This window comes from Xyrauchen texanus, chromosome 24 (assembly GCF_025860055.1).
Source record: "Xyrauchen texanus isolate HMW12.3.18 chromosome 24, RBS_HiC_50CHRs, whole genome shotgun sequence".
NCBI lineage: Eukaryota > Metazoa > Chordata > Actinopteri > Cypriniformes > Catostomidae > Xyrauchen > Xyrauchen texanus.
In genome coordinates this window covers 20,459,220-20,483,789 of record NC_068299.1, presented here as the reverse complement: position 1 = coordinate 20,483,789, position 24,570 = coordinate 20,459,220, and the positions used below count along the sequence as shown (strand labels likewise).

At 35.3% G+C, this 24,570-nt stretch overlaps 2 protein-coding genes across 4 annotated transcripts; one reads left to right on the top strand and one right to left on the bottom strand.

Moving 5' to 3' along the window:
- Positions 1–417: 417 nt before the first annotated feature.
- Positions 418–16,409, top strand: ccsapb (centriole, cilia and spindle-associated protein b). Of its 3 annotated transcripts, none has more exons than XM_052090209.1 (4): positions 418–492; positions 1,455–1,759; positions 4,053–4,348; positions 13,936–16,409. In XM_052090209.1, the coding sequence occupies exons 2-4, from the start codon at positions 1,465–1,467 to the stop codon at positions 14,110–14,112; spliced, it is 768 nt and encodes a 255-aa protein (XP_051946169.1). In that variant the 5' UTR covers positions 418–492; positions 1,455–1,464; the 3' UTR covers positions 14,113–16,409. The 3 variants fall into 3 exon arrangements, with proteins under 3 accessions (XP_051946169.1, XP_051946170.1, XP_051946171.1); XM_052090210.1 differs by lacking the exon at positions 13,936–16,409 and adding an exon at positions 5,820–6,203; XM_052090211.1 differs by lacking the exon at positions 13,936–16,409 and adding an exon at positions 5,968–6,202.
- A 226-nt stretch (positions 16,410–16,635) lies between these two features.
- Positions 16,636–24,322, bottom strand: rab4a (RAB4a, member RAS oncogene family). The gene is made up of 8 exons (XM_052090212.1): positions 24,175–24,322; positions 23,536–23,616; positions 23,346–23,460; positions 22,169–22,231; positions 21,817–21,971; positions 19,660–19,755; positions 19,426–19,570; positions 16,636–17,306 (listed from the first exon to the last, which is right to left on the bottom strand). The coding sequence occupies exons 1-7, from the start codon at positions 24,188–24,190 to the stop codon at positions 19,455–19,457; spliced, it is 642 nt and encodes a 213-aa protein (XP_051946172.1). The 5' UTR covers positions 24,191–24,322; the 3' UTR covers positions 16,636–17,306; positions 19,426–19,454.
- Positions 24,323–24,570: the final 248 nt, after the last annotated feature.

Below are 24,570 nucleotides of genomic sequence, written 5' to 3'. Positions count from 1 at the left end.
TTAACTATTATTATTGTTTCAGGAATTTAAAAAAATACCTTAAACATTTTGTTTAAGATTACTATTCATATCCCAATAAATTAGGCAACAAATATAATTAAGTATATATATATATATATATATATATATATATATATATATATATATATATATATATATATATATATATATATATATATATATATCAAAAATATTTATACACATAAGTTATCCCAATTGTGTCCGGAGATATATATATATATATATATATATATATAGACCTATTACTATTTTTACAAATGTATATGATGCTTATAAGTTAAATAATGTTTAAACAAAATGTAGCGTTCTATTGTAAATATGCAATTCAAGTTTTAAACGTAGTCAACGCCTGTTGATCCATTCGAGTGATTTCGAACGCCTTTACCACAGGGCGGAGCTAAAGCGAAGCATTCTGTTTTACAAGGTTGACGTCTGAGCCATCTGTTTACCTTCGCGTCTTAACCAGAAATTGTAAGTAAATATGTCCCCTACCATATCAAAAGACGTCTCAGGTTAGTGTCAGCTTATGTTACAATATGTAAATCATAATTTCAGACTGCTATCAGATCCAATGACTGTTGAGTCACATGAACACTTGCTTATAAATACTAGTAGAAGGCGACGTTCTTCTAATCAACAAAGAACTAACATGCATTTGATGACGCCCCCAGAGCTGTCGCGTTAGTGCATTTACATAGTATTTCAGTTAACCAATGATATTTAACAAGACATCCCAATTTTCAGCATGTAAATATAAGCTCTTACGTTTCGTCTCTCTTTTCAGTTTTAGGAGATGTTAACACCGAATGCGTTATTTTTTAATTATTATATATATATATATTTTTGTAGGTAAACATGTGCTAGACACGACGGACGTCACATGTTTTAAGCGTCTCGCGCAGGAGTGCCGCGTTTTTTAGACGCCGTGTCAAATTAAAAAGCACTTCTCGATACACCTGCGTTCTGTTCCATTCTTTGCGCTGCATCTTGGCTGCATCTAGGCTTTTTAACAAAATGACTCGTTCGATGTGAACTGCCCCTTACTTTCGATGGCAATACATAATATGTGATACGTATGATACTTTACGAAACAATGTTTTGTTTTTCTTTATCTGTCGTTGATAGTAAAATAAGTATTTTATGATTGAAATCAGCAGATAAATGTATCGTTACCCAATAAACGCTAATTAGGCCAAGAGGTTTAGAGAGCTCCGAGATGACGCCATAGTTTAAGTAGACGTGTACAGTAAGGGGGCGTACAGCTCTCCAGCGATTGGTTTACTCTTGCGCCCTAGAATTCTGTTTCCTTTGTGATTTGGTTTAAATATCTGGCGCGAGAGTTGGTCAAAACGAGTCAGAATTCCATAATGCATTTGCAAAACTCTGTCAACCAGACTTTGCTACAACGTAACATATTTTATATTCCTGTGCAGCCAGTGAAATATGGTGATTAAGCGAATAAGGTCTGAATACATGAAGAAATTTAAGGACCCTAAATGGGAAACGTACGCAAAATGTTATGAGGATTTGCTGAAGTACAGATTGTCAAGACGACTGTTGGAGCAAGCACACAACCCCTGGTTTTGGGGAGAATGGGGAAGTGACACAGCGTCCAGTGGTAAATCTACTCCTCTTTGTCGGAATAAAGTCGAACCTCTGAAGACCCATGATGAGACAGCAGAGCCAGCAGCTGAACCAGAACCACAAGAAGTACAAGACAGAAAAACTGTTGAAACCAGTGAGTCTTAAGCTATAGAAATGTTCAAAAGAGTCACATTCCAAAGTAATATAAAGATTTATCTTAAATAATGCATCTAATTCATGTATACTGTTCTAATGTGTACCTGAAGTGCTACTATTGTTTACTTAAAGTGATAGTTCATCCAAAAATGAAAATTCTGCCATCATGAACTTGCCATCAGGTTCCAGACCTTTATGACCTTATTTCCTCTGTGGAACAAAAGGAAATGTTACACAGAGTGGCAGCTTCAGTCATCAATCACTTTCAATGTATAGGAAAAATAGATGCAATGAACGTGAACGATGACCGAGACATGATCCTTTTGGTACCAAGGAAGAAAGTCAAAAGTGTTTGGGACAACATGAGGGTGAGAAAATTGTTGATTTTCTCCCCTTTTCTACCCAATTTTGGCATTCCCAATTCCCAATGCTCTAAGTCCTCGTGGTGGTGTAGTGACTCGCCTCAATCCTGATGAGGAGGACGAATATCAGTTGCCTCCATGTCTGAGTGTCAATACATGCATCTTATCACATGGCTTGTTGAGCGCGTTACCGCGGAGACCTAGCGTGTGTGGAGGCTCACACTATTCTCAGCGGCATCCACGCACAACTCGCCACGCACCCCACCGAGAGCGAGAGCCACATTATAGTGACCACGAGGAGGTTAACCCAACGTGACTCTACCCACACTAGCAACCGAGTCAATTAGTTGCTTAGGAAGCCTGACTGGAGTCATTCATCATGCCCAGGATTCGAACTTGCAACTCCAGGTGTGGTTGTCAGCGTCCTACCTTGCTGAGCTACCCAGGCCCCAATGGTGATATAATTTGATTTTTTTGGGCGAACTAACCATTTAAGAAACTGGACGCAAAGGTAAAGATGTGCAACAATAATATGCACTATGTAAATAGATGTTAAGTTTTATTTTTGAACAAATTATACATAGTTACAAATTGCTGAAGTTGTTTTGTCGAAGTAGTCAAAAACTGGCCACGCAGACCATTTCTGAAATCATCATATAAATTAACAATTACCGGTAAACACTGGCAGCCAAACGTTTGGAATAATGTACAGATTTTGCTCTTATGGAAAGAAATTGGTACTTTTATTCACCAAAGTGGCATTCAGCTGACCATAATGTATAGTCAGGACATTAATAACGTGAAAAATTACTATAAAAATTTGAACAAATTCAGAACTTTTTAAACTACTTCGAGTTCTCATAAAAAATCATCCATTTGCAGCGATGACAGCTTTGCAGGTTCTTGGCATTCTAGCTGTCAGTTTGTCCAGATACTCCGGTGACATTTTACCCCACACTTCCTGTAGCACTTGCCATAGATGTGGCTGTCTTGTCGGGCACCTCTCAAACACCTTACAGTCTAGCTGATCCCACAAACGCTCAATAGGATTAAGATTTATAACACTCTTTTCCAATTATCTGCTGTCCAATGTCTATGTTTCTTCGCCCACTCTAACATTTTCTTTTTGTTTCAAAAGTGACTTTTTCTTTGCAATTCATACCATAAGGCCTGCACACCTGCTCTTCTCTTTATTGTTGTACATGAAACTGGTGTTGAGTGGGTAAAATTCAATGAAGCTTCCAGCTGAGGACATGTGAGGCATCTATTTCTCAAACTAGTGACTCTGATGTACTTATCCTCGTTTAGTTGTATATCTGGGCCTTCCACATCTCTTTCTGTCCTTGTTTGAGTCAGTTTGTCCTTTATCTTTGAAAACTATAGTGTACACCTTTGTATGAAATCTTCAGTTTTCTTTTGGCAATTTCAAGCAATGTATAGCCTTCATTCCTCAAAACAATGATTTACCTCTTTTTTGCAATTTTTGACCTAATATTGACCTTAAGATATGTCAGTCTATTGCATACTGTGGCAACTCAAAAACAAAGACATTGTTAAGCTTCATTTAACGAACCAAATAGCTTTCAACTGTGTGTGATTATAATGTCAAGTGATTTTCAAGTACTAAATTAGCAATTTAGCATGATTACTCAAGGATAAGCTGTTGTAGTGATGGTTGCTGGATATGGGGCCTGTCTAGATTTGATCAAAAATGACTTTTTTCAAATAGTGATGGTGCTGTTTTTTACATCAGTAATGTGCAGACTATACTTTGTGATCAGTTGAATGCCACTGGTGAATTAAGTACCAATTTCCTTCCGAAACCGCAAAATCTGTACATTATTCACAACTTTTGGCTGCCAGGGTATATGGAACCTTTCTAAAATAACTGTACAAAATAGATTCAAACTCTCCGTCTTTTATCAACAGAGCTAGTTACCCGAGATACTGAGCAGAGTCCTCAAGGCAAGGGGGAAGAGAAAAACAGAGAATGCTCTCCTGCTCTCAACCCAGACCTAGAAATTGATACACATACACTGAACAAACCAAAGAGCAAACAACGCTCCTCACACAAGTGCACAAGTACAAAGGTCAAGCCTCATGCCACCAAAGACACTGACAAAGAAAATCGTCACCCTTTTGCCTTATATGGCTCAGGTGAGAGGCATACAGATATGGCCTCCAAGAAAACCCATAACGTTGGTCCAGCAGCATCAACCTCAGAGGTGAGTATCCTTTCACGGAGCATTTTACTGTATGTAAATCATAAGAGGCTCTTGAATAGTCAGAAAACAACTGAAAAAAATTGTTGCTAGTATAAAGATTTTATGGTTTGGTTTATACATTCTATATTGTATTTTTAAGTTTAAAAGAAACAATTGGCTTTACCAAGCAGATGATTGTTGTGACTTTAATAGAACACTCACACAATAACGAAAACTCTGTCACCTTTTACTTACCCTCATGTCATTCCAAAGCAATGTGACTTTATTTCTTTGGTGGAACACAAAAAGGGAATTTTTGAAGAATGTTCTATCCAGTGGCCATTATACAGTATATTAACTAATACAATAAAAGTGAAAGGAGACTGGGCTTGTTATTCTAAAAAAAAATAAAACACCATAAAACTGGCCAAGTGACCGAAAATACCAACATTAAAGTAAATTTATACCAACATTAAAGTAAATTTTTACCCACAACTGTAGCTCTCAAATCAAATATGAAGGCATTAGAGACGTGAGAATCAACATTGTTCACCATAACTGGCCAGTCAAATGGCATCAATATGCAATATCATATTTGTTGTCTGTATCAGGGGTTTTCAAACTTTATGCCACAACCCCCAAATATATTTCCCATGTGAGGGACTCCTTTCCTAATATATATACTGCAGCTACAGTATAGATTTTTATGTAAACGACCCATTTATACTCTCTGAGGGTGATAGTGATATAAAGACAGTGTTGTTTCTGTAATTAAATAAGTAGTTTTTATTTTTGAAAAAATAAAAACTGAAGCCAAAACATTATTAAAATTGTCATGTAGAAAATGTTGTTTTTTTCCAAATATTACTTTCTACCCAATATTACAATATTAGACAATTATTATAAATTTTTTAGTATAGTATATTATACTAATATATATATATATATATATATACACACACAGTAATTTACAGTAATTATTATTCCAAAGCAGTTTAAAGGGATAGTACACCCAAAAATGAAGATTCTCTCATCATTTACTCACCCTCATGCCATCCCAGATGTGTATGACTTTCTTTTTTATGCAGAACACAAACCAAGATTTTTAGAAGAATATTTCAGCTCTGTAGGTCCATACAGTGCAAGTGGATAGTGATCAGCACTTAAAAGCTCCAAAAAGCACAGACATTTGTAGTAATCCATATGATTCCAGTGTTAAATTAATGTCTTCTAAAGTGATACGATCATTTTGGGGGAGAAACAAACAAGAAACTACTTTTCACTATAGTTGTTTTTCAAGTAATTTTTATTTGTATAGCGCTTTTCACAACACATAGTTTCAAAGCAGCTTTACAGGAAATCATGCATAAACAAAACAACAAACAAAATCTTAATATCTATTATGTCTTACAGTGATCATTGTGTAGTTTGATTAAATGTGATTTGTAAATTGTGTATAGAAATTAAATAATTAAATATTAATTGTATTTAGAACCCCAGTGAGCAAGATCAAGTTGGTAATGGGAGAAAAATAGCATTGGGAGAATGGGGACAATCCCCCCCGGAGCAACCTGGAGTTAAGTGCCTTGCTCAAGGACACAATGCTGTGGGGTTTGAACCAGTGTACTTCTGATTACCAGATTACCAGTTATGTGCTTAGACCACTACACCACCACCACTCCATCAATAGACAAAGGTGATGCAGGCAGAGATATATGATGAGGTGCATCGCAGTTCAACGAAGTGAGGTCCATACTAAGTCCAAGGTTCAGGCTGTGACATATGAAGTATCCGATGTCTTACAGTTGGAGTTGTCATCAATTCATCCTCTGAAGGAAAAAAAAAAATTTAAGTCTGGCTAGCATCGGCTGTAGTTTGTCGCCATCACTCAGTGACATGTAGCAGTGGAGTCCGACACCAAGCAGGAACGGAGCTGGATCTGGCTGGCTCTGGTAACCTCTGGGGTTGAGACATGTAAACAAATAGAATAACATTAGCTTAAATGCCATTACATTTTAAGCTAAATAGATGAGTCTTTAGTCTAGACCTAAACTGAAAGAGTGTGTCTGCATCCCGAACACTGTTAGTGAGACTATTCCATAGTTTGGTTGCTCTCCATTGTGTGGCTATGAGGGGACACAGTTCTTAAGCTCGTTTGTTTACAAGAGAATGCTGTTCACAAGCTTTATTGGTTTTGCTTTAATTTGAACATGCCAGCACAGCATGAAATGGGTCCCCTCATGGATGCGTATTGGAAAGCAATTGGATCATTTCACCCCATAATTTCTGTGTTGGTGTGTAAAAAAATTGTTTTATAAAATAACAAATATATAAAATATAATAAAAAAGTGTCACCCATTCATTTCCTATGGCGGGTCAAATTTGACTGGGAACATTAAGAGTCTCCCTTTTAAAAAAATATATTTTTAGACCACTTAAAGTCATCAAATCAAGTCTAGTTTTTGTATGTGTGTGTTCATATGGCAAGTGGAGGAAAAGTCACCAAGCCTTGTACTGCTCCGATGAAGGAAACCATTTACACTGTGAAAAAAAAAAAGAATGAATTTTCTGGCAGTCAGAAAAGTACTGTCAGATTAAAAACATATAAACTGTAAAAAAAAAAAAAAAAAAAAACGTAATTAGCTTTATCATAATTAACATCTATTACTGTAATTCTACAATGAATCTCCCTATAATTCCTTGAAATCTTTTACTGTTAACATATATTAATTGTTAGAATAGAGTCATACACCTCTAATCACAGAATAATAATCTTTTAAAAGAATGATAAAGAAAACCTTTAGTACTGATAATTACTATTGTTATTACAAAAAATACTGTAAATCTAAGACCGTTTATATATAAATCACATACAAAACATATAATTTTACTTTGCAAAAGTCCAGGTTTTTTCCAAGGTGTTGCAAAATAAATCTGTCCATTTATTTATGTTTTATTATTATTATTATTCAAATACATTAATAAACTGTCAAAATAAATGCATTTTCTTTCTCTAGGTTAACTGTACTTTTTAATTGTGTCATTCTTCATTTAAAAAAATTTAAACAGCAAAAAATGAATTGTTATTGAAGCAGGATATGATCTGTCCGCATAATACTTTAAAATCACTGAAATATTGACAGTTTTGCAGTAGTTGCCCAAAAAAATAAAAATTCTTACATAAAGGTTGTGCTATAGAATTAAAACTTTATGCCTGTAGCAACATTTTGGAAAATTGTTCACAATACTAATTAAAAAATATACCACTCATTGAATAGTTTTATTTTATTTTTATTTGCAAAAACAACATATAAGTTCTATTGTTCGGCATATTACGATAACTAGGTTGCAACGGCTTTAAATGCTTAAACATATTTTTCACTGGTTCATAATTTTTTAAAGCTGACAAACCAATCTCTAAAATGTTTTTGCTGTGGGAACAACAGTTTTTATTTTCAGACCCTGAACAAAAATACTATGGCCTTTTTGCCTAAACATAATATGAAATAAAACAATCAAACACACACATACACGTAGTGGATCCACATGATTGAAACAAGTTCTCTTAACAAAACTGAATACATTTATACCCAATAAAAGGGACCATGTAAAACTAACTTGAATGAATGGTGTTCATGTAATATGAATGAGTGGTTTTCATTTAACTTGAATCAGTTCTGTTCTCCTACATGTAAGCCTTCTTGTCTTGTTGATTATGTCAAGTTACTAGAATGATTATGTCACGTTACTAGAAATATGTGTAATACCAGTTATAAATGTCAATTCTAATTTGTCATTCTTCAGTGACTGTCAAATGAGACTACAGAGGCAACACACGGTATGAAACTAATCCATTTAATGAAAAATAAGTTCTGAAGTCTGTTATACATACCACATTCAAAGCATAAGGGAATACAGGCTCAATACAAGTTAAACTCAATCGAAAGCATTTGTTTCAGTGTTGATTACCACAAAACTATTTTGACTCATCCTTGCTTTACTTTAAGTAAGGCACTTACAATGGAAGTAAATGTGGACAATTTTTGGAGGGTTTAAAACACTGTAAACCTGTATATGTTCTACTAAAATATTTTGAGGCAACTTATTGCCTTTACATTTACAAGTATCAAAACTTAAGTCTCAAGTAAGCATAACTTGTTTTTCTTAGAAACTATAAATTAAAAGAAATGATTTTGGCCCAATCAAAATATGCAATTACTGATGTTTATTTTAATTAACCACAACTCAAAATGTAAAGTTCTGCATTTTACTATATTTATTTATACAACTTGAAAAACACATGTTTTTGAAATCATGAATATGCTTTGTATTACCTTATTTTTTAAGCCATGTTAACTATTATCATTAATTGTTAACTTAATAATTAAACAATATAATTTTAGGTGACTTAAAATGTGGTTGTAGTATTACGTAAAAATGTTTTGCAACTGCAATTTAAGTTTCCTTAACTTAAATGTGAACAGTTTTCAACTTAAACATAAAAATATAAATAAACTGCATGTAGTAAACATATTTAATATAAAAAGACAAGGTACAATTATAGACAAAACATGAGGCACAACACTGGAAGAAAACCCCACATTTGACAGGGTAAATTGTCTACAGCTGCATTAGTGTTGAATATCCTTCAGTGTTAAATCCTTATAAAGCCTGTCTTTAAAACTCTCTTGGGTAAATCAGACCTGATGCATAAATCAGTCCAAATGTAAAATAAATCTGAAAAGCCTGGGCAGGTGTGTGATGACTTTACTTTCAAGAACAATTAAACTTCTGACCAGACTGTAGTGTATTGCAGCATCTATGAGTTCTCTGACCGCTGTTAACAGGGCGACTGGTGAATCTTCAGCCCTGAAATGCAGAAATAGAAAAAAGTGGCAAAATTAAAGAACAATTTATATTTAATTTATATTATATATTTCAAAATACACACTTCTATAAAATAATAGTTCACTCAAATTCTGTCATTATTTACTCGCTTGTTTCAGACCTGTATGACTTATTTCTTCCATGGAACACAAAAGCTTTGTTTTTATGTTTTTTTTTATAAATCATAATCTTTAAAAGGATAAAGATGGTAAAATGTGTTAAATGAACCTAAGAGTAAGCATCACACAATTAGCCAAACTATTTCACAAACCCCATGCAAGTGATGGGGAATTTGTAGAACATTTTAGAAATTAGAAATGTTTTCTGCATGCACAGATTTTGTCTGGGCTTATAACTTAAACATATTCTAACATAACATGTGAAAACAACTTTTCAGTACACTCACCATTAAAGGGATAGTTCACCCAAAAATTAAAATTCTCTCATCATTGATGTGTATGACTTCTGCTGAGCACAATCAAAGATTATTTGAAGAATATTTCAGCTCTGTAGGCTAATTCAATGCAAGTGAATGGGGACCAAAACCTAAGCTCCAAAAAGCACAGTAAGGCAACATAATAGGTAATACATACAACTCCAGTAGTTAAATCTATATCTTTTGAAGGAATCCAGTTGGTTATATTGTAGGTGAGAACAGACCAAAATATAATGAATTTTTCACTATAAATCTCCTTGGTGATCATGGTTTCAAGCTTGATTTCACTTCCTATAGTGCTATCTAGTGCTGTACAAATGCCTTAAGAACCAGGATGTGTAATTGAGCTTCAAATCATTGTGCCTAGAGATTGCAATGGCAAGATGTACAGTGAAAAGGGGTTTTTATTTTGGTCTGTTCTCACCCAAAACCAACTGGATCACCTCAGAAGGCATTGATTAAACCACTCGAGTCGAATGGATTACTTTTATCAACTATCATTCACTTGATTTGAATGGATCAACAGAGGTGAAATATTCTTCTAAAAATCTTGTGTTCAGGAGAAAAAAGTCATACACATCTGGGATGACATGAGGGTCAGTAAATTAAAGGTTTTATTTTTGAGTGGACTATCCCTTTATGTTTGTTACAGGCTCAAATTATTCTGTGTAAAATCAAGATCTGTTGAACCACAGAACAATAATAAACAACTAAGACCATAATACCTTTTAAGTAACAAATCAATTTCACCAGAAGTCTTTTCCGACTCCAATGTCTTCTGATGAGATTTGAAGTCATGAGTGTTTGGTAGATTCTGGTTTGTAAAGCGCTACTCGGCAAACACCTGAAACAGAGATAAGAAATGCAATTCACAATGGATTGAAAGACATCCATACAAATTTTCAAACTTGTGCATGTACAAGTTTGTCCATAAATATGGCTATTTTACAGTAAACACACACACACACACACACACACACACACACACACACACACACACACACACACACTTGTTACTTACCTCGGAAACATGTACCATGCGAACAACAAAATACATCCACCTTGTTCAAACTAGGATGTGAAACTAGTCCAAACAAGTCCTTTAAGCTCTCAATATTCTTTAGAATGGGAAGAAAACGAATTGCATATATGACTATTAGTTAAATTACACAACAGTAACCTTAAAAAAACATCTGAATCTAAAGAATCACAGGCTAACTCCACTAAACAAAAATTCCTCAATGTTAAAATGTTTGTAAAATGTAGAAATTGTACCTCTGTCAATCCACCGAGGAGCTTTAGTTAAGCACACGCTGCATTGTTTAAAATACTATCCTGTAGATGGACAAAATGCTCTTTTGATAACCGTTTCTGTTCGTTTTGTATTCTACATATCCTAAAATATCTTCATTTAACTGAAGTTAACCTAAGAGGTTACTTCAGTTACCTAAACCAGCAACTTGCTGTATGTCTCCTTCCAACATTAAGGACTGTTTGGGATATTTATGTAAATCTCAATTTAATATTTGTGTAGTTCCCATATTACAAAAATAATAACAGAATTTATGAACTTGAAATGACCACTCGGACAGCAGCAAACATCTTGATGGAGGAAAAGAGCGCTCCGAGACAGCATGTGTTTGAACAGAAGTATTTTTCTTCTCCAAATGAAAATGCCTCTAATTAGAAGCTGCATGCATTTAAACCTTAAACCCATTTTTTTGCATATGGTACGAAAGTAGATAATATGTCCAAATTAATATGCACAACAATAAAAGGTGTCTTTTCCAGCTCAATATTTTTACGTTTGTAATGTATTTGCTTTGCACATCACATAAATGTTAATTGATTCTTTAAACACACAGTAAGTTAATTTAGTTAATTCAGGCGAAATCGTTTTTATTGGCGTTATACATTGTATTTTGGAATGATTGTGATAGGGGAAAGTTGTGATGGGTAGTTTATGCTTGATTTACATGTCATATAAATGTAAGGAAGCATAAAACACAATTATTAACTTTTTTTAATTGTTAAAAAAAGGTTTTACACAGGTTTTTATAACATGAAATGCACTTATTTAACAATAAAATCTTTAAATTAATACAAATGTAGTGAGAAAGTGAAAGTCAAAATATGATGTCTCATAGGATAGTCAATACCTGTGTTTTTTCAGTTAATGTACAGTACATCCGGAAAGTATTCACAGCGCTTCACTTTTTCCACATTTTGTATATTACAGCCTTATTCCAAAATGTATTAAATTAATTATTTTCCTCAAAATTCTATTAACAATACCCCATGATGACAACGTGTAAGAGTTTGTTTTGAAATCTTTATAAGTTCATTAAAAAAAAATCACATGTGCATAAGTATTCACAGCCTTTGCCATGACACTCACAATTGAGCTCAGGTGCATCCTGTTTCCACTGATCATCCTTGATGTTTCTACAACTTGATTGGAGTCGACCTGTGGTAAATTCAGTTGATTGGACTTGATTTGGAAAGGCACACACCTGTCTATATAATGTCTCACAGTTAACTGCATGTCAGAGCACAAACCAAGCCATGAAGTCCAAGGAATTGTCTGTAGACCTCTGAGACAGGATTATGTCGGCACAGATCTGGGGAAGGGTACAGAAACATTTCCATCATCCGTAAATGGAAGAAGTTTGGAACCACCAGGACTCTTCCTAGAGCTGGCCGCCTGGCCAAACTGAGCGATCGGGGGAGAAGGGCCTTAGTCAGGGAGTTGACCAAGAACCTCATGGTCACTCTGACAGAGCTCCAGCGTTTCTCTGTGGAGAGAGGAGAACCTTCCAGAAGAACAACCATCTCTGCTGCATTCATCAATCAGGCCTGTATGCTAGAGTGGCCACACGGAAGCCAGTCCTCATGACAGCCCACCTGGAGTTTGCCAAAAGGCACCTGAAGGACTCCCAGACCATGAGAAACAAAATTCTCTGGTTTGATGAAACAAAGATTGATCTCTTTGGCCTGAGTGGTAAGCGGTATGTCTGGAGGAAACCAGGCACCGCTCATTACCTGGCCAATACAACCCTACAGTGAAGCATGGTGGTGGCAGCATCATGCTGTGGGGATGTTTTTCAGCAGCAGGAACTGGGAGACTAGTCAGGATCAAGGGAAAGATTGGTTGAAGGTTCATCTTCCAACAGGACAACGACCCTAAGCACACAGCCAAGATAACAAAGGAGTGGCTATGGGACAACCAGCCAGAGCCCAGACTTGAACCTGATTGAACATCTCTGGAGAGATCTGAAAATGGCTGTGCACCGACGCTCCCCATCCAACCTGATGGAGCTTGAGAGGTCCTGCAAAGAAGAATGGGAGAAACTGCCCAAAAATAGGTGTGCCAAGCTTGTCGCATCATACACAAAAAGACTGGAGGCTGTAATTGGTGCCAAAGGTGCTTCAACAAAGTATTGAGCAAAGGCTATGAATATTTGTGTACAAAGATTTAAAACAAACTTCTTTCACATTATCATTATGGGGTATTGTTTGTAGAATTTTGAGGAAAATAAATAATTTATTACATTTTGGAATAAGGCTGAATACTTTCCGGATGCACTGTACATAAAGTTAAGTTATGCAAAATGACAATATGTCTTGTCATATATTTTCTTGTAGTTATACTTTTTGAAATGTGTTATTAACAGTATTTTTTATGTATTTGACAGTCATATATCGGCATAACAAAAGTTATTTTTTAAAGTATAAAGTATATTTTTGTATATTTTTACAGTTAGTTTTGTTAAAATTGTCATTTAAAAGCTGTTGAAGAAATATTTTGTTAAATCAGGTGACTCATTTCTATGCACCGTTTATTCTTGTAATTTTAATATAATGTTCCTGTCATTTTAAAATGCAGGGAAATATTTAACATTTATTGGTATTTATTTATGGTAAAAAACAAATGGTCTCAAAAATGACCCGAACAGTAACTGAGGGGTGAATGTCAGTCTGTTCCTCTAAAAATCAATAGTATGGCTTGTCTAGAAGACATGGAATATAGCACACAAGTCACATGGACCAATTTTTTTATTCTTAAATGGTGCTTTATTTTTTGTTATTTTGTAGCTTGACATACCCAGTCCCCATTCACTCTCATAAGGAAAAAAAGGGCAGCAAGAAAATTCTTCAAAATTCACCTTTTGTTTTCTATAGAAAATGTATTCAGATTTGGAACAACATGAGGGTGATTAAAGCATTTCTGGTTTAACTAACCCTTTAAGTACTTCTTGTTTCATCTAACTTTTATTCTGTCTAGATCCATGAATCAGCTTTGCGAGCAAAAACCAGACGGGAGGTGGAAAAGCAGATAAACAGCGTTGACAAACAGAGAGCAATATCTGCTGACATAGAAATTAACAGAAGCAAGGTTGTCCCTGAATACAACCCCTGGATGACAGAGTACATGCGCTGTTTCTCTGCTAGGTCTCGGTAGAATAGATTTCATTAATACTTTGGAAGAAAATGTCTGTGACTATCTAAACCACTCAGGCTTAAAACCCTGAAACATTCCTGGTGATGACAGCTAACTTGCCGTCTCCAAAATTAGTCACAATGAATTCGACACTGGGGTTTTGAAGGGTTTATTTACAACAATGGACAGGTTACATTTATTGCATAAAACATGATATCACAATCCATTGATGCTGCAGGGCAAATTGTCAAACAATCGCAGGCCTTGTTGCTTGATTTTGTATTAATAAGTTACATGGATGTACAGGCCATGAGATTTATTGTCTTTACACTCTTAGCCATACTGTTGAAGTAAATTATGAACGATTATTTAAGTGTTGAGTAATTGTTAGACCGTTACTAGCAAATGTTGTAATGTGAATTATAAATTAACTAAATTATTTGTGTTATACTGATTAATATTTAGGGTCAGTGTAAGGAAAACTGTTTTGTACTTTCCTGTGTAAATCAAGTCACATTTTTTTTTAAACTGGCTGCCTCACACTGGCAGTCCAACAGTAAAACGAATATTTACTTCCTGAGATATATTAGATTTGGTTTGTTGTCTGTGTACAATCATGGTGCATTTCACAGGGTGTTCAAGCTGAACAGTAGTTAATATCATTACAATGTAGAAGCTGTCAATGTTTTCTGTAGCATGTAATGTACATGATGTAATCATGTTTAAGGATATCATCTCTAAAAACGTTTTACATACACAAGGAAAACAAAATTCCAGTAGTTCAGTCTTATAACGTTTTCATCATCAAGCATAACTTTCATTCAGTGTGATGTCATTTAGTATTTAGTGGCACTCAGGTATTTTATTCTGGAATGATGCAAAGATGACAATTATTTATACTACGGTATTGAACTCATTTGAAAATTGATGTAAGGTATTATTATATTTGGTTCAGTATCTTTAATTGAACAATGCATGTGTTATATAAACAAATTACAGATTTTGTACAGGTTATATTTTCCACAGCTTTTCCAATGTCAATGGAAATTTAGCATATTTCCATATAGCAATGTATTATGTGAATGGTGTTCTTTATACTGCAAGAGTAATGAAGCCATAATGTTTATTAAACACTCATACATTAAGATAATAAATATCAATTCCACTGTCTGATTTATGATACGTGGAAGCTAGTTTGAAGGGTGTTTAGAAATGGTTTAAGTGCTTAGTCTGCCTGTTAAACTTGAGGTATGTTTGAATGTGTAACATTAACAGTAGACTGGTGTTACACGTCCACTACACTAATGGGATTAGTGTGATGAGAAACCCCTTTAAAGAGGCAATTTGGTAGTTTCTAAATGTTTCATAGTGTTATGTCCTAATATATTTAACAGATTTTACTGTATAAAGGGAGATATTATTGGTTGGTTTAATAGTTGTGAACTGGCTTGGCTTAAAAAAAATATATAATAAAGTATAACAAAATTTAGAGCCAAATTATGTCTGGAAATACTTATGTTTGCATATGTTTATCCTTGCATTCAAGGATTGATTGTAGTTCTTTACATTTTTAAAAGGGCATACCATTAATATAAGTATAAAGCTCACAAATACATATCAACACAAGGTGAATTCAAGCAATATCTATTAACTCATTACAGTATTCTGTTCCTGGACATCAAAATTCTCCAAGCCTGCCAAGGTTATTTCCATTACATTACTGGAAAAAGTTGGTGGAAACTGGCAAGCCTAAACCATGTGTTAGAGCCAGGGGTGAATCTTCTGTTTTAACAAACTAGGAGAAATGTGAAGGTCTGGCAATACCTCCCTTATTAGCCCACATGGAACAGATTTTAAAAACTATGTTTCATTTTCATAAAAAATACTTTTGACTGTCCAGCATAAGCTTGGAAGTTTGTCATTGGTTCACAAACTGTCAAGTGCATTACACCTGATTACTCAATTATTTAACATTTAGAAGCCAGGTTTGTGTTCTTTTCTGACTAAATGAAACTTTCTGTTACCACAAAATGTTTTTCCATACCGTTCATTAAAAACATCTTTCATAATAAAGAAGCCTTTGCTCCAATTGTGAGTCTCTTTTTCATCTTGATTCTAAGTAAACACTTCCTGTGATCACTACTACACAGAATTAGCCCAATTCAAATTTGTTTGTGGTGGTCAATGTAAAGTGGAGATTGTTGGATTAAAGATGAACTTGGAAGGAATCAAATGCCATTCAATCCAGTGTAAAACACAACTATTTGGAATCTGTCCCATCTCAAATTCTTACAACAACAATGCTTGATATAATGGCATAGACCTTTTGATGCACTGTTGTTTGAAATATTTAAAACCTGTAAGATTAGATAAGGGATAATAGAGAATTCAATATATAATCTCCAAAACAAAAAAAGGACAATACAATGTTGTTTTGAAAACAATGAATTGCTTTAAACACACTGGTATCATTCCAACAAATATCTCATAATTTGGAAAGTAGCACTAAAATTGCTTTACAATAAATATATGTAACACTGTGTCTTTGAAGCTGATCATACTGACACTTTATTACAGCATGATATGTAGGTAAGTTCGTTGTGGCTATTTACAAAATATTTTGAATGTAAATGATTGAGTGTGAAACTTAACAGATGTCAAACGTTTAATAAAACATGTTCGTCAAAAGCCACTTTTATAAAACATATGTTCTAGTATGTTTTCCTACAAACCATACTAACATTAAAAAAGGACAGAGAGAAACAAAATAAAATACCCTTAACTATATATATTTTAAAAGCACATTATGTGTTGCCAATGCACGATCAATTTAATTGATTATATATACAGGTAAAGAGCAGTATTGCAGTATGCCCAAGCTATATGTGTGCTGTATATAGTAATTCATGATAATGATATAGTACTGCAAACATGAAACATGCTCCATGGTGATAATATAATCTCTTCTCTACACAAGATCTACTGTACATAAGAGGGAAAGATGGGGGCAGGGGCTCAGTGCAGTATTCTCAGGTTCAAGGGCCAAGTCTCTTAACTACCCTCTTAAGTTTTCTTTGCCTGGGCCCGAAGGGACAGTAAACATTTTCCGGAGTCTTCTGGAGTGCAGGGAGACCCCTGACATGTCTGAACAGAAAGTAAGGTGAGGGAAAAGTCACTCCACCATGATGAGTCTTAAGTCCTTGTATTCACAAAACCTGCGTTGGACAAAACACAGATAAAGGGTTCTTTGAGCCATGTAGAACATGTGTTTGGAGGTATGCAGTCAAACAAGCTAAATTCCAGTAAACAGGTAATGAAATAAGCAAACTTTGGGTATGCCATTCAAATGCATCATATCGCTAGTTTTACTTGAACAGAAGTCTCATCACCCCCCATGCCATCACTGATGTGTATGAATTTCTTTCTTCAGCAGAACACAAACAAAGATTTTTAGAATAGTAAAAAAAAAAGGACTCAAATATTGTTCTGTTTCTCACCCACATCTATCATATCACTTTTGAAGATATTGATTTAACCACTGGAGTTATAAGGATTACTTTTATGCTTCCTTTATGTTATTTTTGGAGCTACAAATGTCTGATCACCATTCACTTGCATTGTATGGAGATATTCTTCTAAAAATATTCATCTGTGTTCAGCAGAAGAGAGAAATTCATACACATCTGAGATGGCATAAGGGTGAGAAAATGATATGAACATTTTTCATTTTGTTTTAAGTTTTATGTTGATTGAGCTATTCCTTTAAGCGATGTAGGATATAGCATACTGATTGTGCAATATGCCGAAGGAACAACATTGACTTAAAAGTCAGCAGGCCCAAGATCAGGTAATTATATAGATGGTCTAAATGGGAAACTTCAGTGAATCTTGCACAGACACCTTGAAACTCTATTTCTAGCTTGCATTCTAGGGAAACCAAATAAGGGCCCTCAGAAACCTGACATACTAAGACTCTGGGAGGGACGAGGAGTATGTGGAGTTAAATATATCCATTACCCTGTTTCTCATGTGGGTGTGTGGCATTTGACTGATCAGCCTTAGCAGAGGGTGAAGGGACTTGGAACACTTGTTTGTCTCCCAGAGGGGGTAGATTCAAGAAGGTGAACTGTGTGTGTGTGTGTGTGTGTGTGTGTTGATCACGGGTGCTGTGTCATCTTCAGTAATAAGTAAGGCATGCAGAAGTAAACTTGAGGAGAGTTTGGGGGGTGTGAATGACAAAAATAGCACGTCGTCTTGAAGAGAGCTCCTCCCCACTAAGGCATGCCAAATACAGTACAGATGCTGTGGAGCTCCAACCAAGCTCCTTTTACAGACAACAGTAAAAGGAAAGGCACTATTTTATGAGATGGCTCGGGTTGTAAGGGGCCATTCAGATCGAATGCTTTCTTGTGCTAAAAAAAGCTAGATGTAGTACAACAAAACAGAATACAGGTGTCTCTAGATGCACTTTTTAACTTGACATGCTGTCTAAAAAACATGGCACTACTGCACAACTCGTGCTTTAACTTTTAGACTTTAAAGTAAGTTTTTTTGTAATGTTGCTTTGGAACAAAATGAATTGTGAAAAGCGCTATACTAATAAATTGAATATAACTGACCACATATGCTAAAACTTATGCCCTTGGAGTACTTATTTTTCAGTCCTCTATCATATTAGATACAGTAGTATGTATCTTGCATTGTTGATATTTTAAGACAAGTAACCTTTTCTCAACTCTCTTTTCCAGCTGTATTAATTCATTAAAATCAAAGTCCACAATAAAGACTGAAAGTTTAAAATGTTATTAAATAATTGAATAAGGACAAGAACACTGTGAAAAGAAAGCAACCACTAACTACACTGAACAAGTGACATACATCTATTATGCAGGGAATGATGTCTTGGGTAAAGTGAATAACTGTATCTGATTAAATCTGAATGCAGCTCTGCTATTTTTAGTGTATGTTGCCATTTGTGAGTGTTACAGAGGGCAAGCAAAAAAGAGATTGCGGTTCCATGCACAAACATTCAAAATGTGGGGGGTGTTCACTTGTCAGTCAACTCATTCAATTGAGAACTCTTTCTATATGACATCACCATCAAGTATTTCATATTGCAACATGTAGATAAATACCGGTAATAACAAAAAACACAACATAAATAGTTACAACATAAGTATTGCACATACCAATGTAAAGGGTATATATAATCCCCTCAGGATAGAGTTTGGATTGTGACAAACTTCAAACCTCAGTTCTAAAAAAAATAATGCCTGTTTTTTGGTTGACTAAATTAGGAAGCAGAAATATGCAGTAAACCCTCTGATCATTCACCTGGTTGGTCAGCTGTCTGGAGATCTGTGCTAACAGCCACACTCCTGCACGCTCTCTGCCTGAGCCCGTCTGGGAGAACGCAGCTGCCGCAACGCTGCATCTCCATACTGGATTCCAGAACCCATCCGCTCTGGGTCCAGTTCTCCTACAAAACAAAATGACAAGCACAGTAGCTTGAGTGAATTGTTTTTAAGAAGCTTATAATATTAATAAAATGACCTGTTAGTTTTGTACCTGACTCTATTTTGTTTAGGATTTTCCGAGCACATTGGACAAAGGCTTCCTCCACATTCTCCCCTGTTAGTGCACTTGTCTCCAAAAACATGAGCTCTGGAAAGTAGAGATACTGTTCCTTAATTTTGTGATATTAATAACTTTCTATAAACGACTTCAAGCTGAAGTGCGTAATTTGTTCATTAATTAAATACTTCCAGCTTTAAATTTACCAGCTTAAAATGCAGAGACAAATATATAGTAAGCCATTTGTAGGTTGCTAAAAAGGGCAAAGATAGCAGCCCTACAGCAGTGTGAACATTGCTTTGTTTATTTGAGCATCCTGACCAGCCTGATACATCAAAAATTTGCTCAGCCAATGGTGCTAATCTGTGGCCGGGACTATCTGTTTGGCCGGCCAATGGAAAAAAGGTGGAAGCATTCGGGACACCTGTTTGAAAACAATCATTATTTTTGTAATTCTGTTTGGTGACGCAAGTGGTGCAGAAATGACATGATTCTGCTTTAAAGATACTGCTTTCATTGATAAAGATCCCATAAACAGTCCAGTGCAAAAATAACTCATCATGGTTTAGATCTCAATGGAGCCAGTTCTGAGTCTGTACTGTCTCACTGATGACCAGTCTTCATGCTGCTGTTAGTAATGCTATCCCACAGTGACCTCTTGTGGCACAGTCAAACAGGGTTTCCACACTTTTCAACCAATGAATTTCCATGACTTTTCCATGACTTTTCCATGATTTGAAAGCTAATTTCCATGCCCAAACATTTAGCATTTCATTCTGAAAATGGCACCAAAATCACAAACGTAATTTAGTAAGATATAAATAAAGCCACAACATTGTTTGATACAAGTTTGAAATGTAATCCATACAAACATATTGCATCTCTAAATGGTCACGCAGGGCTCAACGCTAAGGATTGTTTCTACTGGCCCTGTTAGGCCAGTGGATCGGATTTTTACTTGCCCATCCAAATTTTCACAGGCCCTAACACAAAAATGAAAAATAGCTGTTTTTATCATCATGGCTTATAAAAATGTGTCTGAAGCAAGAAATTAATTTACGATTTCCCCCAAAATTGTATCATATTTATAATTTGCAATATATGATTTATGCCTTATGTAAACCCATATCAGCGCTTTACATATATCAATTCATAAATTCATCATATTAACCTCAGCCATCCAGCCATCATCCAGTATGTTTTTAAGTGAAGAATTCTGTGGAGCAAATTATGGGTTTTCCATCACCCGTTTAGTCTTGCTGACAACTTTTAAACTGTGTAGTTTTCACAAGCAGGACCAAAGATTTAGTCACCGAGTTAAAAATGTGATTATTGGCTGAATAATATAAACATATGAATCCCTGAATGAGTAGACCATGCTACTAAATCGGTTGTGATGTGTACAGTATATACAGTAAGTAGCTTAATCTATAAATTGAGAGTATGGATATAAATTTAAAATTAGACAACCCAAACAAGACCAACACTGACTGATACACAAAGCACAGAAAGAAAGTATCTGTACAATCCAGAAATGAGAAAAGACCTGAAGCTGAACAGCTCTGAAAATAAATAAATAAAAACCATAGTGATACCATAGTGATCAAAGGCCATTAGCATGTCGAATTAATGTTTACATTTTGAAAAACATCACTAAATGTATAGGCCTACTTGCATTTTGGATACTGAGCAGCTCAGATTTCCAGCTACATGTATAACCAGTGTTTAACAAAGATTATTATGTTTTATTCAGCGCTTCATCTCTAAACGCGAAATGAGAGAATCTGCGCTTTTTGGTTACTGTGGGAACAATACTCTCTCCCGTTTGAGAGTGTGTGCACGTTAAACAGTGTCTACGTTGCATGGAGAGATGAGAGAAAAATGCAAAGACAGAGATGGATTTACAGTCTTACTTTAAAAAATTCCTTCAATGACTTTGAAGATTTTATTAATTTACATGACTTTTCCAGGCCTGGAAATCACAGTTTTAAAATTCCCTGATATTTCCAGGTTTTCCATGACCATGGGAACCCTGGTCACAATATGCATTCAGCTCGATTAAAAGCAGACTGTTTTGATCTATAAACATGTCTTCATTTATCTACAATGGTAGATTAAAACAACAGGTAACTGCTGGCCTGACATACGAACCATTCTCTTGAGCGAAGCGTGAGGCTTCCAGGAAGGTGACTTCACGATCAGCATCCAGATCCTTCTTGTTGCCACACAATATGATCACGATGTTCTGGCTGGCCAGCATCCTGGCATCTGTCAGCCAGTTGGTCAGAGCATTGTACGTTTCTCGACTAACATCCAGACAGAGACAGAGTTAGAGAGTGTGATAAATCGATACAGTCTAAACATCTGGAGGCACTCCAGAATCCAAATGTATTTAAGTCTAGACAAACTTCCAGACATAATTGATTAAATAAAAAGAAAGAAAAGAGATCAATATACATAATAAATTGTATTTATGGGACTAAATATGCAATTATAATTTTACCTAGTGATGTCATACACCAGAAGAGCCCCTGCTGCTCCCCTGTAGTAACTGCGTGTAACAGACCTGAGGAGAAAAATAATTTCTAACATTAAAACCTTTAGAGCATCTGCAACAGTTTATAACAACAGATTGTCAAATTTAGTGCTAGACCAATATATTAAACAAGCCAATTAATTGCAGATAATATTGGATGATTTGAAAATTAGCTGCATTTCAATTATTATCAGTTATCAGTATTTGGCATTACATCAACAATTACTACAAGCCATTTACAAATCTATATCTTTTGACCACAAGTCAAATCACATATGCTCACAATAGCTGGATTGTTTGGCAAATAATAACCATAACAGTTACTAATACCATAGTTCAGACATCCATCAACATCAGCCAGATTTACACTTTCCTATTCTGTTGAATTTGTTACTGAAATGATCATGTTATCTTTGAGATATTAGGTCTCGTAATTCTGAAATGAACATGTAGGACAATATTTTACTGCAAAGACAGCCCAAATTTAATTAATCAAAGGGGCACTTTAATGCATAATAAAATGGCTTGCAGCTACAAACAAAATACAAGCATAACCTCCAGTGCCAAAAGCTTTTCTAAATGCTGTTTGTTGAAGAGAAAAATAGCAATAATGTTTTGCTTTAAGCAATCTTGTGTTGTGTTTAAAATGTATGATTTGATTGTTATTATTTGACTGTATTGAACAATAAACTGTTTCTACTTTACAAATGAAAGAAATGGCTTCCAGTGTTTTTTCCTATCAAAGAACAATAAAAAATCACTGTTGATTTTAATCAGTCTCAAGGGTAATTTTTTTTTTAAATAAGTGGAGGGGGGGGGGTGGGGCTAAATCCACAAAAGACTCTTTGTTTGAAATTAGCATATTTCATATTTTCCGGCTATTCTGGCTCTAACAGGAAGATGATGGCACATATTCAATGCAACTTATGTCCATGTTGATCGCACAAAGAAATGAATCTGTGAAAAGTACTTTAAACTCCTACATGCAATCTGGTGTTGAAGCACTCCCTCTCCAAACCATGTGACCGAGAACACATAAGAAGAAATCTGGATATTATCACCATGTCTCTCTCTGGTCATTACGAACATGCCCAACCTGAGAGGCAAATACTTTTGCAGACATGACACAAACATGTGAACACACCTGAAACGCTCCTGTCCTGCTGTATCCCAGATTTGGAGCTTGACAAACTTGTTGATCACACTGATAATCTTTGAGCCAAATTCAACCCCAATAGTGTGATTCGAGTCATCTTTGACTAGAAGAACGGGGAAAACACATTAGCAACAGAACAGTGACACTGAATAGGTTTGAAATCAGATGACATACATACATCTTTTTTCTATAAACTGATGCAGAAGACATGATTTTCCAGTTCCTGCATTCCCAATCACAAGAAACTTAAACAGAAAATCTAGAGGGGGGAAACAAAAAACATTAAGACATGGCAGACAAATACTGTTTCTCAAAAATGCTTTATAATCTGTGGAATAGTCTGTGCAATGTGTAGATCAACCACCCAACCCAGCAGTGTAAGAATGTTAGAATATCATTTAAGCTTTACTTCGAAGTGCACTGGGGTGTGGGCTGTGCAGATATATTGTGATGCCCACTCCCTGCATCAATCCGAGTCATAACAATCCGACTGACATTTATATACAGTATATGCAAGATAGGATGAAGAGATTTGTCATAAACACAAGCAAAATCCAAGCAAATAACGGTCTTTCTACTGTATATATTAATTATTTTTGTCAAAACTACTTTTATTGAGTAACAAAAAAATAAATAAACACTTTGAAATAGCGTCGACAGCTGAAACAGATTGCAGGCAGATAGCTGCTCTCTAGCTGGTACTGAAGAGAGCTCGTAAACAAATATTGTGATGAATGAGCTCGAGACAACAGCTAAAATTGATGCTATGCTGTTTACAAGAACTGTGGCGAGGAATAAAGGAAATTAGTTACCCTACCGTATGTCTCTGACATGGCTGGCAATGCGATTCTTGTCTGTTATTACTGTGGGGGGTTTTCGCTGTCAAAGCAATCAACAAGGATAACAAATAAAGGGAAATCCTTCAGAGGGTACGCGCATCCCTGTCGGACATTTGTGGATCAGACTTTTCCGGTTGAAAATTTCAAAATAAAAGTTAGGGAGTTTCCCCCCAAAGATGTATAATTGAGTTCAGTATGTAATGAAGGTCAGAGGTTCTGCAATATTAAATGACTGTGGCCAAAAATGAATGTATTCACATTGCATATATGGATAGAGGTTATTACTTACTTTGATGCGGGTTGTGATGTTTGTATTATATTGTTTTGAGTGTTACTGCTTTGAGTGGAGTGACTCCATAGTGTCTGCCCGCTAC

Bases quoted from the DNA above. Each gene is read 5' to 3' on its own strand.
- ccsapb (XM_052090209.1), top strand. From the start codon at position 1,465: ATGGTGATTAAGCGAATAAGGTCTGAATACATGAAGAAATTTAAGGAC. The intron at 1,760-4,052 runs GTGAGTCTTAAG...TTTTATCAACAG, and splicing joins CAGAAAAACTGTTGAAACCA to AGCTAGTTACCCGAGATACT. The intron at 4,349-13,935 runs GTGAGTATCCTT...TATTCTGTCTAG, and splicing joins CAGCAGCATCAACCTCAGAG to ATCCATGAATCAGCTTTGCG.
- rab4a (XM_052090212.1), bottom strand. The intron at 22,232-23,345 runs GTGTGTTCACAT...TTTTCTCCTCAG, and splicing joins GCAGGACAGGAGCGTTTCAG to GTCTGTTACACGCAGTTACT. The intron at 21,972-22,168 runs GTAAAATTATAA...TCTGGATGTTAG, and splicing joins CTGGTGTATGACATCACTAG to TCGAGAAACGTACAATGCTC.